General features: G+C 44.0%; 1 protein-coding gene across 1 annotated transcript; it reads left to right on the top strand.

The window, feature by feature from the left end:
* The first annotated feature begins 8,854 nt into the window (after positions 1-8,854).
* Positions 8,855-13,438, top strand: LOC138766233 (mRNA decay activator protein ZFP36-like). The gene is made up of 2 exons (XM_069943657.1): positions 8,855-8,971; positions 11,217-13,438. The coding sequence occupies exons 1-2, from the start codon at positions 8,936-8,938 to the stop codon at positions 12,111-12,113; spliced, it is 933 nt and encodes a 310-aa protein (XP_069799758.1). The 5' UTR covers positions 8,855-8,935; the 3' UTR covers positions 12,114-13,438.
* The last annotated feature ends 5,691 nt before the right edge of the window (positions 13,439-19,129 follow it).

The following is a 19,129-nucleotide window of genomic DNA, read 5'->3' as shown; positions in this document are numbered from 1 at the left end:
AGAGCATAGTCCTACTGTCTGGTCTCATACATAAGAGACCACATAAGAGACCATGGACTCCTATAGTGCCCTTATATATTCTGCTGGCAGACCTGGATGTAAACAACAACAAACCAAGACCCCCCCCTCTCATAGCAGTGGTGTTTCCCAGAGGCAGTGATCTCTTTCAGCAGGATAATGCTCTGGTCACACTGCCGACATTGTTCATGTACCCCCCACTTGTGGTAGATTTGTTCATCAATATAAGGTGTATGGGGCATTCCCGACCATCCACTGACAGATGATGTCGTAGAGATAGGGGGTCGGGCATGATGGAAAATGACTGCCCAACTCCTTTGTTCTAGGAGAGATAAGCTGCAGACATAGACATAGAAAACACAGGAACACTTGGCCATGCTATACTTTTCTGTGTACGAGGAGGACGGAAGAAAAACATTAAGTCTCTATATTTCCCACATCTTAATCCGATCAACCATGTGTGGGATGTGCTGGAAAAACAAATCCAATCCATGGAGGCGGCATCTTATAACTTGCTGAGTAACACAAAACACCTTCAGAGGTCTTGTGAAGTCCAGTCCTCGATGGGTCTGAGTTGTTTTGGTAGTATAAAGAAGAACTACACAATATAAGATGGAGGTTTTATTGTTGTGGGCGATCCGTGTATATGGCAGCTATATGTTACACCACCTGTGATTAAGCAAACAATGGTGTATACACATAAGCATAGAGTAACATGTCAGAGGTCAGTATCCTTCTACATGTCCTGTAGTAATAACACGTCACAGGTAACGTGCTATTATATAACTGAACCCATCGACTATATCTTACAGCTAAATCTTCTTTCACGAGTTTAGCCCACCCCCTCCCCTTCTTGCTTCTATAAAGAAGGCAAATTCTTTTCTAAAGAACTACAAGTTCTAGTGAGTTCTTCAGCGCGGGGCGTGAACTTCCTGGAAATCAAAGTATTGAGACATAGGAGTCTGTTACACAACTCGGCAGTGTTGCTTTGCCAAGCCAAACATGGAAAACGTCCTCCTTGTGTGCGAAGGGGCCGGGCCGTGTGCTGAAATGACTTCCGACTGCAGTGAAACAGACTCTCGTCACTGCATAGGTTTATACACATCTGTTACCCGGTCTGGACGTTATAACCCATCCAAGTCCACATATGCCAGGGGATAGAGACTATTAATGAGTGTTTTTGCTTCAGCGCCAGGGTTATTACATAAGCGGGGCATAATGTTCTATAATGTAATTGCTCGTCTGTCAGTAAACACAGGCTCACTGTGTTAGGAAACAAGCTATATATACACGGCCCAATCCATCTGCCCAGTATAGTGATCTTAAAGACATTTTACGACATTGAGGTTTGAGAAGTTGAGTGTCTCTTGGACCTTTGCTCTGTCCCCGATACTCTGCCCACTTTGGTCAGCAGGTCTCGCCCTTGGGTGGTTGCATCAGCCAGGTGTATGCCAAAGTTTGTTTATCCGCCTCGATAACCAGCACTAGAGGTATCCATAGCCTGAATGAGGGGTGAACTTTATGCTTCCTCTGTTCTTCTTCCTCACTCAGCTTGATGAAAGAAGTTGCTAGGAACGGTGCGGACATACAAGGTGGCCTATTTGTTCTGACATTGACGCGCTACATCACAACAATGAAAGGAGGAAGAGAAGTGTCTGGTATACTGGAGTGTATCATCCCATCTCTGCTTACGAATAGGCCAGAGCCTTTCTGCATTTTGGAAGACAAGTCATCAGGCTGGAATGGCTGATCATTGGTGAATATCATTGGCCAGGATAGTTCTGAGGGTTATATAAGGTCTATAAATGTATAACGTGAAAAGGCCAGCTTACCACGCCTGTTATATAAGGTCTGCCAAGAAGCTGCAGTGTGGATCCCTCCTTAGTGGTGTCCATTTCTTAGTGGTGCCCGCTCATTTCTTTACATATTGTGTGGGTCACCCATATTACCATTGAAGGCCATTATAATGAGTAGTGTTGGGTGGACACGCCAACTGTTCAGGCTCGGCAATGTTCTCTAAACCCGAACGCTTGGCATTTAACTCCCAGTGGCTGGTGAAGTCCGATGCCACCTTATGGAGTCCTGGAAAACGGGATACAGCCATAGGTTGTATGCCTGTTTTCCTGCCAGCCATAGGCGGCATCTAACTTCTCCAGACGCTAGCATTTGGGTTTGGAGAACGTTGCCTAACTCGAACAGTTCACCAAGTCTGCTTAACACTAATCATGAGGTGTTGTTTGAAGGACTGCCTCCCAAGGCTTATTGTAACAGAGGGGTGGCATTGAGCTGACTGATGGCATGGGCCATCTTTGGGTTAGGGCTTAAGTTAGGGCCAAGTTGACGGACAGCTGATGATGGGGTTTTCTGTAGAATGTTTTTAAAGCCGACAAAGCCAAGTGCGCTAACAGTCTGTGAAGGGCTCAAGTTGGAAAACTGTAAAGCACCAAACGTGGGTGGTTGGAAGGTAGGCCCAAAGCTGGTTATATTCTGGGGCACTGTGATGGACACTGGTCTGGGGACACTGGTAATGTTTTTGGGCACTGTGATGGCCACTGTTCTGGGAATATTGGTCATATTCTTAATAGTGATGCACGATGCACCGAAATATCGATACTAATATCGATATTTGGGGCAAAAAAACGGTTCGGTACCAGGATTTCCTGGTATCGATACTTTATGTTAAGATGTGCAATAGCGCAGCTTAACATAGAGTATAGTGCAGAGAACACGGCGGGCGGCTAGCTTAGCACCAGCCGTGCTCTCTGTCTGCTCCCCACCCCCCGCCCGCGCGGCTCACCAACTCCTTCTCCATGCTGCCTGGTCCAGGTGTCATCTCGGACATCTCTCTCCCCCTCCCCAGCAACCAGCGGGGGCCGCCCGGGTACGGCATGCCGCTGTCACTATGGAGCGGCATTCATACTGGACTGGACTGCGTTGTGACTCCCGGCCCCCGCACACAGGCCGCAGCCTCCTCACTACGGGACAATCTCCAAAGCAATCGGCTGCTGCGCACGGAGCGGCTCGGATGCTGCTGACACAGCGGCATCTACACAGTTAAACCGGCTATTTAACTGTGTAGATGCCGCTGTGTCAGCAGCATCCGAGCCTTTCCGTACACAGTAGCCGATTGCTTTGGAGATTGTCCCGTAGTGAGGAGGCTGCGGCCTGTGTGCGGGGGCCGGGAGTCACAACGGAGCGAGGAGACCGGGCAGCATGGAGCAGGAGGTGAAGGTTCTGCTCCACTACAACTATTACTATCCCCAATGTACTATACTAGTGCTGGGTCAGCACCAGTATAGTATGTTGGGGATAGTAGTTGTATAGCTATATGTCCATAGTATAGCCATACTACTACCCCCAACCTACTATACTGTACATCTGCCCTACTACCCCCAACCTACTATACTGTACATCTGCCCTACTACCCCCAACCTACTATACTGTACATCTGCCCTACTACCCCCAACCTACTATACTGTACATCTGCCCTATTACCCCCAACCTACTATACTGTACATCTGCCCTACTACCCCCAACCTACTATACTGTACATCTGCACTACTACTACTACTACTACTACTACTACTACTACTACTACTAGCACTACTACTACTACTACCACTACTACTCTACTGGCATCTGCCATACTACTAGTACCCCCAACATACTGTACTGTACATCTGCCATACTACTACTACTACTACCTCCAACCTACTATACTGGCATCTGCCATACTACTAGTACCCCCAACATACTGTACTGTACATCTGCCATACTACTACTACTACTACCTCCAACCTACTATACTGGCATCTGCCATACTACTAGTACCCCCAACATACTGTACTGTGCATCTGCCGTACTACTACTACCCCCAACATACTATACTGTGCATGTGCCATACTACTACTACCCCCAATATAATATACTGTGAGTCAGCTTCACTATTATTACCCTCAAAATACTATACTGTGTGTTAGCCATACAACTACTACCCCCAACATACTATACTGTGTGTGACCCATACAACTACTACCCCCAACATACTATGCTGTGAGTCAGCCATACTACTACTACCCCCAACTACTATAATAAAAACAAATAAAGGGGGAAATATTGGCATCACCACATGCGTAATTGCACGTTAAAATGATCACCTTCCCGATCTCGCACAGTATACAGTGTTCCAAAAAAAGTCATATATCCAAACATGGTACCAAACAAAGCTGCAAATCATTGCGCGCAAAGACTCTCAGACAGCCCTACAGGCTGAAAGATATGGGAATCAGAAAACAGCAATTTTTAACACATGTATTTAAAAAACAAACAAAAAAAACCCCATAACTTTTGTAACATTTGTACAGTGTAAGTTGTAAATTAAAATGAAAATATATTGTACCATTGTAATAGTGCGGACCTGAAGAATATAGATAACATGTCAGGTATATTACATAGTGAACATTGGGGAGTGTTATATCTGCAGTTGAGGGGGGGGGCATTATATTGAGTTATTATTGGGGGGGGGGGGTTATACGCTAAGTATCGAAATGGTATTGAGTATCGAAATAAAAAAGTTGGTATTGGTATCGAACTCAAAATTTTGGTATTGTGACATCCCTAATTCTAAAGCACTCTGATAAGCACTGTTCTCGGGACACTGGTTATATTCTGGGACACTGGTTATATTCTGGGGCACTAGGATGAGCACTGGTCTGGGGATACTGGTTATATTCTAGGGCACTGTGATGAGCACTGGTCTGGGGGACACTGGTTATATTCCGTGACACTGCGATGAGCACTGGTCTGGAGATACTGGTTATATTTTGGGGCACTGTTATGGGTACTGGTCTGGGGGGCACTGGTTATATTCTAGGTTATGTTTTCGGGCACTGTGACGGACTCTGTACTAGGGGCCCAGTAGGCCTCACTTTATTAGTACAGTAAATGTGTTCCATCACAACATGATGACTGGTTACTATATGGAAAAGGACTGATAAATATTATGCTACCAGCATGCACGTGTGACCACACCACTTTAAAAAAACTCCCGAAATATGATGTCGAACCTTCGTGTGAAAGGAGAACAACAAATATTGCATAACTCTGTTGGTAAACAGCGGTGCAGCTTCAGTTCCCCACACTTCACACTTCCCCTAGCTCTTGACCGATATCCTGCATGATCTTTTCACTCTACTACGGTAATTTTGCTGAGTTTATTATTGGTAGACGGTGACGTAGAAATAGATGATGCACCCTGGCCTGGAGACCTGGACTGCCGTCCAGAGACAGACATTGGTCGTTCTACATTAATCTGCGGAGACGTCTCTAACTCACCAGGGTAATTCCGTTTTCAACATTTCACAAAAGTTGAGTAACTTTGCAGCCACTTTGTTTTGGGGGTTTTGTACCAATTTATCTTAAATCATCACAAAATTCCATTGTCTGACATAAGATGGACGGCTAAGCACTACTACTTTACCCGTCATCTGAGCTCCCACAATGCAACATTCTCTGGTAACGGGAAATCTGCATAATTCTGAACTAATCTCTAAGTGTCAATGGAGATGAGAACATCAGTACATTGAGTAACATATTTAAACATGGTGGGAGACTAACCACTGGGACCCCCACCAGTCATAATGACGGTGGTCCTTTTTCCCCAGGGGCATCAAGCCCGTGCACTCTATTTACTCTCTATGAGACTGATGAAGATATCAGAATACAACACTTGGTGTTCTTCAACAGGCCAGCATGTATACTCCACTGCTACTCCATTCACCCTGGGAGACAAGGGATAACAATTCTCCTGATTGGTGGAATCCCAATAACCGACAGTTATCTCTCCCGTATTTCCCATGCACAGAAACGCTTGGCACGCCCGAGTGTTCCTGCGTTCTCTATGGGGAGGTTTTAACCGCTTATGTCTCCCAGAACAAAGGGGTCAGGCGGAGATTTTTCATCATGCCCCGGCCCCTATCTCCACCAACATCATGTTTTGGTAGATGGTCAGGAGAGCCCCATTCACCTTATACTAACGGCCCATAAGGTGTATGGGGTCCTCTACGAGTCAGATCAGGCCTGTATGTACTTGCTACAAAATATTATATTCACCATACCACATATCTTGTTTAAGAGGGACTCAAGACAGGCCTGTGCATAGAGAGACAACTTATCATACAGCATGTATACATGTATGACCTAATGGTCACCCATACAGGAAGATTAGTGGTTACTAGGCAACCAGAACTCATGCGGCCTACAATAGAGAGGTATAAATATGGATTCTGCATTGGTATACTGAATATATTATCTTCATGCATTCGGCCATGTAGTGGAGCTGGACTTTCAGAAGCAGCGGAAACTTTTTGGGATGCCTGCCTAGCATAATAAGTGATTCCATGGAATGGAGGAAATATATGGAGGAAACATTTCATTTCTAAAGAGGCTGGCGGCCTGACCGTACACTCCTCGCTGCCAGAAGCTGCCTGAAACTTTTACTAGCATGAGACACTGAAGAGCTTACGAGAAACCGGAGCCAGCAAAACTTCCAGTATCCATTCAGGTTAATGTTTAAGGAAAGGAAATGAAGGGCTGGTGGTTCTCACCCTTTATTAAAAGGAAAAACCAAATTAACATTTTAACACCTTAAAGGTTTTTTTTTTCAAGGTGTCTAATGGTTGGCAGGCTGCCTAAAATACAAAAATAATAATGTAGACTTCCTTATTGTTAGTAGAGTCCTAAGAAAATAAGCAGATCAGAGGGTGTCCCGATGCTGGAAGGGCTAGTGATCTAATATAATCTGTCAGTAAGTAAGTGTCCAGATTCCCTGCAGTGCCCCCACAGGACAATTAAAGAAGTACATGGTGCCCTTTATAACTAATAGGCTTTCTATATAATACATGGGCATGCCAGTTCCTCCTAACACATAGGCACTCATTGCAGCTGCCGCCATCTTTTGGAGGTCCCAAAAACATCAAAAAGTAGTATAACCCTTTAAAGGGGTTATCCAGCGCTACAAAAACATGCCCACTTTCCCCCCTCTCTTGTCTCCAGTTCAGGTGTGGTTTGCAGTTAAGCTCCATTTACTTCAATGGAACTGAGTTCCAAACCCCACCCAATCTGGACACAAGAGAGGGGAAAAAGTGGCCATGTTTTTGTAGCGCTGGGCAACCCTTTTAAGTTTACGATTATGCTCCAGTTCTTAGCTGCTGCTATCAGCTCCCTCAAATGTCCTCTGTCTACCCATCTCCATAGGGGTGACAAGTCATAAGACCACATCCTGTTTATCTTTGGCAAGCTATGATTGGCTGCCATGGTCCTGTCATGTCAACCCAGACAACAGCATCAGTAAAAATTTGGACTACTCCGCCAATTTCAGGGCCAGCTGCCGGTCTACTGTGTATGGGTGACCCATAAATCTACATAAATTATTTTCAATAAGGGCCCCATTAGATGGGGTAACTAATGGCCAAAAAGGCCAAAATCACCCTGTGCCATAGAGACAGTGATCGGCCTACCATAGTTGTGACAGCTTAAAAAATCATTGACTGATGACTGCAAAGTGCCGCATGAACGATCCACCGATCATCTGTGCAGCCCTCTCTGCATGATCACCGAGCCGTGTAATAGGCTCTGTAAACGATCACAGATCAACAAGATAGAGGATTGTTTACAATGTATCTCTGATGATCTAATACAACCCTAAGGATCCTCAATACACCACAGAATTTTCTTTTTTACCTGTAAATCTGCATGCCAGGAACCGGACTAACCCCAGTAGGGTATAAGTCACTGCATACAGAGTACAAATTCATGTAAAAAATACAAGGCTATGTGTGAAATTTCTGCCGTACATTCTTGAATTCTTCAGGTGAACATACCCTTCGGCTCCCCCTACTTTATATGATATCAGTGTTGCTTTTCAGCGATAACTTTTTTTGTTACTATTAGTTTTTTTTCCATTGGTAGCTAAATCCTTTTTTTTTTTTTTTTTTTGCACAAATGCACCTCGCTATCCCTTTAAGCCATAAATACCATGCTTTACAGCCCACACGGCCAAGTATTTAAAGAAAACAGACAAAAAAGAAAAAGGGGAACGCATAAGTGATAACAGTGCCGGAAGTCCTGTGCCAGTGCTAACTTGCGCACACAAGTATTTAGCACAGAAGGAAGTCCTGCCACCTTATAATTTAAAGGAACATGTTATATTTATGTGCATTCCCGGGTGTTGTGCAAACCTGCAGAGTTGACATAGTTTCATTTAAAGGGGCCGTGTAGGGTAAATCCAGGAACTGATGCACATTCCTATAGATTGTGACCCCCTTTGGGCAGAGTCTTTTCTCTAAGGGTTTCTAGATTACTGTAGACAATCAGGGAGGATCAATGCAAGTATTGTCTTCCATAGTAACGCATATGTACACATAGGGAAGACGGTTGTATTGGTGCAGATACCGCCATCTTCTGTTGTATCTTGTTGGTGTATAGCCCTCATGTATTACCCTTGTGTTATTCGGTGTCTATGCCGCTTTCCTTCTTCTTCTTGCTTTCCTTCTCTTCTAGGTTTCTTTCTCCAGTCTCCCTAGTTTCTCTCTCTTCTGCCCTCCTTACATTCTTTCTCCCTTTCCACTCCTTCATTTGCTTTTTTTTCCCCTCCCCCCTCCTTCTCATAATGTGATCTTGGCTTGAGACAAGTTGTTTTCCTGAGGAGGGAGATTAGCTAACGCCTCCCCTCCCTCCCTCCCTCCCTCCTCATCCTCCTCTCTGGACTTCACCCTAAGGTGACATCATAGCTAAGGACATCATGGTAGGAGGTGCATACGCTACTGATTTATAAGGAGAGGCTGCTGGAGGCTCAGTACTGCACTGACTGCTTAAAAGAATCACTGGTGTAGGAGCGAGCACTTATTTTTGGATCACTATGTCCACAATGCTGGATATACAAACAATCTATGAGGTGAGACCTTGCACAGTGCCACATGGCATCTGCGGTGGTGGTGGTGGTGGTGGGGTCTTTATCGGTAGGGTCTTTTCTTTGACACTTACTTAGAGTTACCATTCTCTACAACATTTTGCACCTGTGTCTACGTATGCTGCTGTTTGTGTGCGTATGCTGCATTGTGACTTTGTTATTGTATTGTTTGTACGACTACGAGTAACAGGGTGGGACCTCTACACAGAATATCCAGGAGCACAAAGGGGACTAAATATAGGTTGGGATCCAGAGACGGATATAGAGGTGATGTGAAGGTCAAGGGATTGTAGAGTTTTGGGGGGTTCTGGAGGGACTGACGGAATCGAGCCCAATGTGGAAAGGGTTTCCAATAGGTGTTAGAATAGTTGACATGTCTTCCGGAGTTTCATAGGGCTGTGTGGTAGGATACATAGCATAATAATACAAGGAAAGCTTCACTTAGGACAAAGCTGTGGCTTGCTTCAGAGAATATGGACTATTGAGTGCTCCTCTCATATAGTACAATAGTTCTTTGTGCCTAGTTGGCATAAGTCTCTCTGTGTAGGAGAGAACTCGAGGTACTGGTTCTACTGGACATCTCACGTCCCTTGTTCAGTCTTATGTAACCAGGGACGTGTTTATGGCCAGAGCTGGTTGGCATCAGGGCTCGAATCCTGCCCTGACAACCCAACTGGACTTACGTCATTCCTTTGTCCTGTTGTCTTGTCACTTTTCGTGTCTTGGTCCCAATGTTGCTGGACCTGCCTGTCACTGTGTGTGTATGTGTTACTCTATCCCCTTGTCGGTGGGTAGCTTTTCATAGCTCTCAGACCTTTGCACTGCTGTCAGTCATACCTCATATCTCACAGTCTGTCTTCTCCCCTCAACAAACACTTGTACCTTCTTCAATATATCTTTGTATCTGTCTTTGCTCCCCGACCCTTCTGTCTATCATAGTTTTTGTTCCTCATTTTCTTTTACACTTTGTCATTTGTGGTGCTTGATTGCTTTTAGACCTTGGACCTTTGCATAAAACCTTATCTGCTGTCAGTCCTCAGACCTCTCTGTGACTTGTACCTTCTACTCCAGCTTAACTCTTAACTTGCGGTCTCCCAGATTCTCTATTTTACTACTACTCTTTACCAGTCTATGTTCTTTACTCCCCCACTGTCCTGCCAGTTTTTTAACTACCCCTTTGCCCTACCAGTACTTGCTTCTTTTGGTACCCCTCTGCCCTAAAAAAATGGTTCCTTACTAACTAACTACTAATGTTCTACCAGACCTTGTTTCTTACTTCACTTACATGTTCCTTTACTTTACTACCCCTCTGCCCTACCTGTTCTTGTTCTTTACTACCCCACTGCCACACAAGTTCTTATTCTTTATTACCACTTTTTCCTACCACTCTCTGCACTTTAGTAACCCCCATCCTACCAGTCCTCGTTCTTTACTAACCCTCTTTCCTACCACTCTCTGCACTTTAGTAACCCCCATCCTACCAGTCCTCGTTCTTTACTAACCCTCTTTCCTACCACTATCTGTACTTTAGTAACCCCATCTTACCAGTCCTCGTTCTTTACTAACCCTCTTTCCTACCACTCTCTGTAATTTAGTAACTCCCATCCTACCAGTTCTTGATCTTTACTAACCCGCTTTCCCACCATTCCCTGCTCTTCACTACCCCCATTCTACCAGCCCTTTTCCTTCTCTACCCCCTATCCTACTAGATCTTTTTCCTTACTACCCCCTGTCCTACCAGTCCTTGCCCATTAGTACCCCACATACAATCTCCCTGAGTTTTTGGTGTGTCCCTTTCCTGCTGTTCTTCCTTCAGTTTTATGGGTTGGTTGTGTTTTTGCCTCAGGCCCCTCACAGTCAGAAACAACTCTGTTTGTCTAACAAGCTGCTGCTTGCTTTTTGTCCTATATACATATGTATGACAAAGAACAAGGCCCTGACTTCCTGTTCATGTGCGCAGCTGAAATTATTTGACTTTCAGGCTTCTCTTTCGAAACCTATGGGCCACACAACATATGACATGTATTTTGCAGCTCTAATGTTTGTAGGACACACTCGTGTAGATCCACCTGTTCTTGTGGGTACAAGAGAACTAGTTTTTCTTGTTGTGTTGTCAGGATTTGGTTATGATACAGTGATCTAGATTGCATGCTTAAGACTGACTGCATTAAAAATTATAGGGTTGGGGCTAGGTATCATCCTAACGCTCTTTCATTCTGAAATCCTTTAGAACCTTCGTAACTTGAATTTGACAGAAGATATTGAAAGCACCAATGATAACATCTTTGCCAACCCTAAGAGGAGACACTCTTGTGCCCCCGAAGTCTATGATGAAACTAAATGGTCTGCTCGTTGGAATTTCGAGCCTCCTCGCGCTCCTTTCAGAACAGACAGGTCCATCAGCCTTACCGAAGGGCCCCGAACAGCACTACCTCCACCACCACCGGGGTTCCCTCCATTGAAAACTCCTCTGCCTTCACTCCCTGCTCCATCACCACGTTACAAGACAGAGTTGTGCCGTACCTTCTCAGAAACAGGTACCTGCAAATATGGCTCAAAATGTCAATTCGCTCATGGTCAAGGTGAACTAAGAGAACCAAACCGTCATCCAAAGTACAAGACCGAGTATTGCCATAAGTTCCACCTCTACGGGGAATGTCCATATGGGTCCCGATGCAATTTTATCCATCATCCAGCTGAGCAAGGTGGCCCAACTCAACATGTTCTCCGCCAGAGCATCAGCTACAGCGGTGTACCCATTAGAAGAGCCTCTCCACCACCACCAGGTTTCCCGGACCCTGCTTCATTCACCAGAGCTGCATCAGTGTCTCCTCCTCCCAGTGATCCAATTTTCTCTCCTGCTCCTTCCGAGACCAGAAGCCATGTGTCTTCCCTCAAAGGAATGGAGTCCTGTAGTCGTTGTTGCTCATGCCGATGCTCCAGAGCCGGGAATCTTGTTCAGGATCCTTTCTCCAACTATCAACTCCTACGTTCACCTTCGTCCAGTTCCTTGACCGAAAATGAGTGTTACAGCAGTGGCTCAGAGTCTCCTGTGTTTGAGGTGCCAAGTCAAGTGGCCACCAACAAGCGTTTGCCCATCTTCCACAGGCTATCCGTGTCCGACTGAGGAGGGTACAGCAGAGAAAAGCATCAGAACAAATTTTTATTTTCAGCCCTGCTGTCATACCAGCATCGGAGCAGTTGTTGACCTTAAGAAGAAACAATCTGTGAAGTTACAGCTACCGGCAGAGGACAAAATCCTTAATCAAGTGCCTTTCGTTGATTCTCAGGGCTTTACGCAGTTTGGGGTGAAGGCTTAAAAGCAGCCTCAATGGACTTTTTTTGCACATATGGAAACCCCCTCTTTCAAAAAAAAAAAAAAAAATCTGTTGTAAACCTATGCAGATCTGGAGTCCCGTAAGGGTCCAGAGATGACGGGTGCATTTTCTTGTGTAAGGGCATACCCTACTACTTGCTGTGTATTGTAGATTGGGATTAAGCTCTGAATTCATGTAGCAAAAACAAGGTGTATAGCATGTTTACTGCCCCAAGTCTCATCTGCCATCGTTTGGGCTGGACCTGAATTTTGGAAGAATGGGACCCAGAGAGCGGACCAGTATCCCAGTTGTGAAAAAAATCCTGACCTTTTACTCCTGTGAATTCACTTTTTTGGAAGTGCTGCAATGCATTGCAGTGTTATAATACAATAATATGACTATACCATTGTGTATTCTACAGATACACTACTACATGTGTAATATGCACTACACTGTGTATACTTTTCATTACATGGCACTGTCCCTGACATTCAGGTAAACGCTTCTCTTCCCAGCTCTTTTATACAATTTGCGTCTCTGGAAGACGTCAAGATCTGTAGCATTGTCCCTACACGCCGGACTTCATTCCCCATAGATATATAATGCCTGTGTTTTCATCCCCTAGATGAGCTATACCCATAACTGACCAATCAGGTGTGAGATTTCACAAAGCACCCTTGCAATAAAAGGATGAATCTGATTGGTCAATATGATGTATAACTTGCACCAATGAAATTCCAAGTCCTAGACCCCCGACTGACCCCCCCCCCCCCCCCTCATTCTTGCAGCTGGGTATTATGACACGCATGTGCAATGCATTTTAGTACTCCCATCTCTAGGATCTTTGCAGCGTGCCTTATACCTCACAGGATGGCTGATACAGGAGTTAAAATCAGGTGCTTTATGGGAAATATCAGCAAAATCCGGTAGTAATTAATACCTTGATCATAGTAATCCAAAGTGTGTATCTTCTAACACATATGTATCTATTTATGTGCTATTTATTACCAAATAAATTTTATATCTATTTATCTTTTTGTATTATTTTGAAAATAATATATATTTGTCGGAAAAATAAGTTTGTAATCACTTAAGTGAAATAAATGAAGCTAATAAAAAGTTAAATTTGCATAAATCAGTTGTCTTTCTTATATGGGAGTGGGTGGTCGGGTTATGGGCAGGGCTACGGGTCATCCAGCCCCCTAGGATCCTTATAAATCTTTTATTTCTCTTGAAGCCAAGATATCTTTAGGTTAGCATCTTAGATCAGTCTAGTCTCTTAAAGGGTATTTCAGCTAAGACAGGGTACCTGCCTCTGAAATCTGGAAGGAACACTTGAAAGAAAGCTGAGGACCTGGGGGGTGGAGCACGGCTCAACAATTTATCCTTTGTCATGCTCCACCCCTGAGGAGCCTGTGCTAGTCATCAGTGTTCATTACTTCTATTATCTGTAAGTTATTAAGTTATTCATTTAAATAGTCATTGGAGACATAAGCCACCATCTTTATCAACAGTCAGTCTTCTTTTCGTCCTATGTTCTCAAAGTCAACATGTACAACTGTTTGTACAAAGGCCAAATATGAGTGGTGGTCTTGTTGTTGACCCCTCTAAGAATTGGATGATTACATGTACAGCCTAGTTACTGCCCTGATGTGGAGATGGTGACAGCAATGAGTCACAATCTTTGCTTACAGTTTGGAACACTGTACTTAAATGAGGCACATCAAGCTTGCTGGTTACTGGAAGTATATAGACAGATTCACAATGGTTAGCATTATAACAGTGGTCATGAGGTTGTGTGCAGCAATACCCTGAACCAGAGCCACAGAGATACTCTTCATACTTTCACTCTCTACTTTAATACCTAGTACCAGGCCCCTGCATCAAGGATACGCTGTAACACAGTCCCATAATCTCTCCCGTCAGTTGACGGTGCGTCAGGGCCTACAATGGACTATTATATAAGACACAATACAGGCTCTTTCTTTCTTTCCATTGTGTGCATTAGAGAGTAGTCTTTACAACATATCTTATGCACTGCTCTACATATGTTTTGCCCAAGTGCCTGTCATTATAGTAATCCACCACTAGGGGCTCACAATACCCTGTTCTATTGTGGGGTAAATGCCTGCAGTGTGCAGCTGCTGGGTGTATGGATGGGGTACATCAAAGGACACCAATATGAATGGTACAATAAATATAATGAGCCAACTATCCATAATAATATCTAAGGGGCCTATTCCATGGAGCGAAAATCGGCCGAATCGGATTATCGCTCTGTGGAATAGAAACAACGATCAGCTGATGATTGTGTCATCGGCTGATCGTTTATTTAGGTTCAAACCTAAAATCATTGGGCACCCACCGCGCATCGCTGCATGGAATAGCGATGCGTGGCGGTCGACCGATGATCTCACAAACACCATACATTACCTACACATGTTGCAGGGCTTCTCCTGCTCTCCTTCTTCCTCTCGGTCCCGAGCGCAGCAGCAGCTTCGGTGCGGCCTGTCTGAGCTGACAGACCGCTCAGCTAATCACTGGCCGCGGCGGTCCCGGCCAGTGATTGGCTGAGTGGTCTATCAGCTAAGACAGGCCACACCGAAGCTGCTGCTGCGCGCGGGACCGGGAGGAAGAAGGAGAGCAGGAGAAGCCCTGCAACATGTGTAGGTAATGTATGGTGTTTAAACAAGGGCTGCAAAGACATCGGTAACGATGTTCCTGCAGCCCTTGCTAAACGATTATCGGGCGTGGAATAGGCCCAGTAAACGAGCGCCGATCTAGTAGATTGGCGCTCGTTTACATTATTGATTGAGCCCCCACCGGCCTGTGGAATAGGACCCTAAGACTATTTTCACATCTTTGTTGGAGGCTCCATCGTTTTTGTTACTGTTACCTGCACCGTAAGCAAGCAAAAAAAACAAACAATATGGACCAAGCGATCAGCTGCACAACAAGCACTATCGGAGCCTGACGTACCCCCTTGACTCTAATTGGGTCTTATAGTGGCTCTTGGGTTAGGGACACTGAACAGTATATACCTACCAATGCTTAAAGTGGACATTTAAAGGGGTTTTTTTTGCCATAGAGAAATGGAACACTTATCACATTTCCCCAGAGATCACAGCTGATTACTGTGGATATTTTGTGATCAGCCTATTATCAAAGGACGCCTTTAACAAGTAGACATTGTACAAAGTAAAGAACACCTTTAAAGGGGTAGTCCACCCAAAAAAAATTTCTTTCAAATCAACTGCTGCCATGAAGTGCCAGAGATTTGTAATTTACTTCTATTAAAAAATCTCAAGCCTTCCAGTACTTATCAGCTGCTGTATGCCCAACAGGAAGTTGTATTATTTCCAGTCTGGAGAGCAGGAGAGGTTTTCTATGGGGATTTGCTCCTGCTTTGGACAGTTCCTGACATGGACAGAGGAGGCAACAGAGAGCACTGGGTCAGACAGGAAAGAAAACACCACTTCCTGCTGAAAACACAGCAGCTGATAAGTACTGGAAGACTTAAGATTTTTTAATAGAAGAGAATTACAAATCTCTGGCACTTTATGGCACCAGTTGATTTGAAAGAAAACATTTTTTGGTGGACTACCCCTTTAAGTCTCCTGCGAATAGTAACAAATCCAAAATGGCTAGGAATGCCTAATTGATTTAGTCTGTTTAATTTATTTATTTTTTTTCAGTGTTCTCCCATGTGTGATCCCTTACTATCTAAACCTGCCATAGAGATTTACTAAAGAGCCATTTAAAGCGTTACCTACCATTCACTTTAATGGCATGTGCGTTAAATGTCACTTTAAAGTTTTCTGCGTTACTCTGTAAATGGACCCTGGAACAGAGATTGTAAATCGTTCCCCGTGAAGAAGGATCTAGAAGTCCATGAAATGCTTATGTAAGCATGAATAAACACGGCGTGATTCAGCCTGTGAGGCAAGCCGGATCAACAATCTCTGTTTGATTAAATGTGAGGTTTATCATTCTCTAATCTGAGAAAAACTAAACTCACTGATTCATGGATGTGAGTCACAGAGTAACACTCGGTTATTTGGCCCCTGCTTCTGAAATCTTAAAGGGACACTCCAGGCAAAGCCGAGGACCTGAGGGGGCGGAGCGTGACACATAAAATTCTCTCTGCTCTCAGCTCCAATGTCACATCCAGGATCTTCCCAATGATTTACGCCCTGTAATAGTAATAATAGCAAGCTAATGAATTCTGCTCAGTGCTCCCGTGCTATGGGTGGACTCCCGTATACTGATATACAGTAGGGACAGGTGGAGCGCACCCAGCTACAGGCCATGTGACATTTGTCGTGTTTGTACGGACATGTGAGGAGTTGTCAGGGAGACAGAAGCAATGAGACACTTCACTCTCTTCCGATGTCCGTGTAAAATGACATCAGCTCCATCAGCACCTGTGTAAATAATGGCGTCATTCCTGGGATGGCAGATTACTGTCACAGCCAAGTGTATGTGACACCCCACCCAGCCGAGCATACATGTACCCAGATACTAATGGAGGGGCAACTATTTATATAAGACTGAGAAACGAGTATCTATCTATCTATGTATCTATTGGTGCGTTTACACAGAGAGATTTATTTGACAGATTTTTTAAGCCAAAGCCAGGAATGGATTTGAAAAGAGGAGATATCTCAGTCTTTCCTTTATGACCTGGTCCCTGTTTATAGTCTGTTCCTGGCTTTGGCTTCAAAGATCTGTCAGATAAATCTGTCTGTGTAAATGCACCATATCTCCTATCTACCTATCTATCTATCTCCTATCTATCTATCTATCTATCTATCTATCTATCTATCTATTATCTATTTATCTCTTTCTATTTATATCTATCTTTCTTTTATCTATTTATCTCTATCTATCTATCATCTATCTATTTATATCTATCTATCTCCTATCTATCTATCTCATATCTATCTATCTATCTATTTATATCTCCTATCTATCTCCTATCTTTCTTTCTTCTATCTATCAATCTATCATCGATCTATCAATCTATCTATTATCTATCTATCTTCTATCTATCTATCTATCTATCTATCTATTTATCAATCAATCTATCATCTATCTATCTATCTATCTATCTATCTATCTATCTATCTATCTATCTATCATCTCGCAAGCAACATGTGGGGACTTCACCAAAAAGACAGAATGGATATTGTAAGTCTTGGACCACTTTATTTACTAATCCACATGACTGATCCAGTGCATATTATATAGGCTCTCTGCTCAGATATTATTATTATTATTATTATTATTAATAATAATAATAATAATCTTCTAGATACTCACAGCAGAAAACTTCCAAATGGAAACCATCAAAAAGTGCTATAATGTGCCAACAATTTATTAGATATGAACAACCCCATTGCCCCAACATGAGGGAGAGGTTGGTGACCTTCCAGAGCTGTATCTCTGTATCTCTGTATACTGATCAGCCTGTAGATAAGAGATACCGATAGTATGGCATGATCTCTATCACTTGAAGGTAGCACTCCACCTTACATCAATATTGGTTTCTTTTTAGTGTGTACAGTATAAATATTCCCTGTTCTATGCTGGAAACCATCAGAAAGTAGGTTACCTGTTATTGACTGATTTTATCTTTTTCCCTCTAATTATGATTCTGTTCGTACTTAATTGATCGGTATGGATTGTGGACCTAAGGCTATGGCTATACAGAGGAATCAGAGGAGTCCTGTGACGCAACCATCGTGTTGCCCTATGGAAAAAATCCTGACATTGTTGGTTTTCTTGTGATTTTCACTGGGTTGCTTGTGACCTCTGTTTCCATGAGAGAACACTGAGGACGTGTTATGGCGATGCTGTGATCTTATAAGAGAAGAGTGGCAATGAGAATATAGTATAGATATGCTAGGTCTTATATTTACTGACGATGTAAGTCAGCAGGGAGGCTTCACTTAGCGCTCCGATGGCGAATATCACACAAATGAGATTTATGAACTGAGCCAACATACTGTCACTAATGTATGTAACACTACCAGAGGGCTTAAAGGGGTTATCCGAGGGATAAAAGTTATTCATAGCGACAGCTGATTATCGCTCCTTGTAATAGAGACAACAATCAGCCGATGAAACAATCAGCTGATCGTTTCTTTAGGCCCTGACCTAAAACCTTTGGCCTTCGACTACACATCGTTACATGTAATAGCGATGTGCAGCCAGCAGCTGACGTTTTGACAAACAGTTTATATTACCTATCCACGTTCCCGATCTCCTCCTGCGCGCTGCAGCTTCAGAGTGGTCTGTCTCAGCGGTGGGCCGCTCTGAAACTGCAGCCTGCGGGACCAGGGAGGAAGCATGCAGAGCACTGGAGAAGACCGGGAACGTGGACACGTATGGGGGAGATTTCTCAAACATGGTGTAAAGTGAAACTGGCTCAGTTGCCCCTAGCAACCAATCAGATTCCACCTTTCATTTTCCAAAGAGTCTGTGAGGAATGAAAGGTGGAATCTGATTGGTTGCTAGGGGCAACTGAGCCAGTTTCACTGTACACCATGTTTGATAAATCTCCCCCGTAATGTAAAAACTGTTTAGGCCAAGGCTTCACATTAATGGGGAGCTACAGGAGGGGCTCCCCACATAATCTTTAGATCGTCTGAGGAGCCCGTAGTAGACAGCAGCAGTTCTATCGGCTGATCGTTGCAATTACTGACTGTAACGGCCGATAATCGACCAAATACGGCCGATAATCGCTTGGTGTAATAGGGCCTGAAGTCCTATAGACAGCAAATGAGCCAAGGGCGAGCTTGTGCACCATCCATTGTCTATGGAG

This window comes from Dendropsophus ebraccatus, chromosome 10 (genome assembly GCF_027789765.1).
Source record: "Dendropsophus ebraccatus isolate aDenEbr1 chromosome 10, aDenEbr1.pat, whole genome shotgun sequence".
In the NCBI taxonomy this organism is placed as follows: domain Eukaryota; kingdom Metazoa; phylum Chordata; class Amphibia; order Anura; family Hylidae; genus Dendropsophus; species Dendropsophus ebraccatus.
This window is presented reverse-complemented; position numbering and strand designations above follow the sequence as displayed.

Coding starts and splice junctions, on each gene's coding strand:
- LOC138766233 (XM_069943657.1), top strand. CDS start 8,936: ATGTCCACAATGCTGGATATACAAACAATCTATGAG. Junction 8,972..11,216: donor ATATACAAACAATCTATGAG/GTGAGACCTTGC, acceptor GAAATCCTTTAG/AACCTTCGTAACTTGAATTT.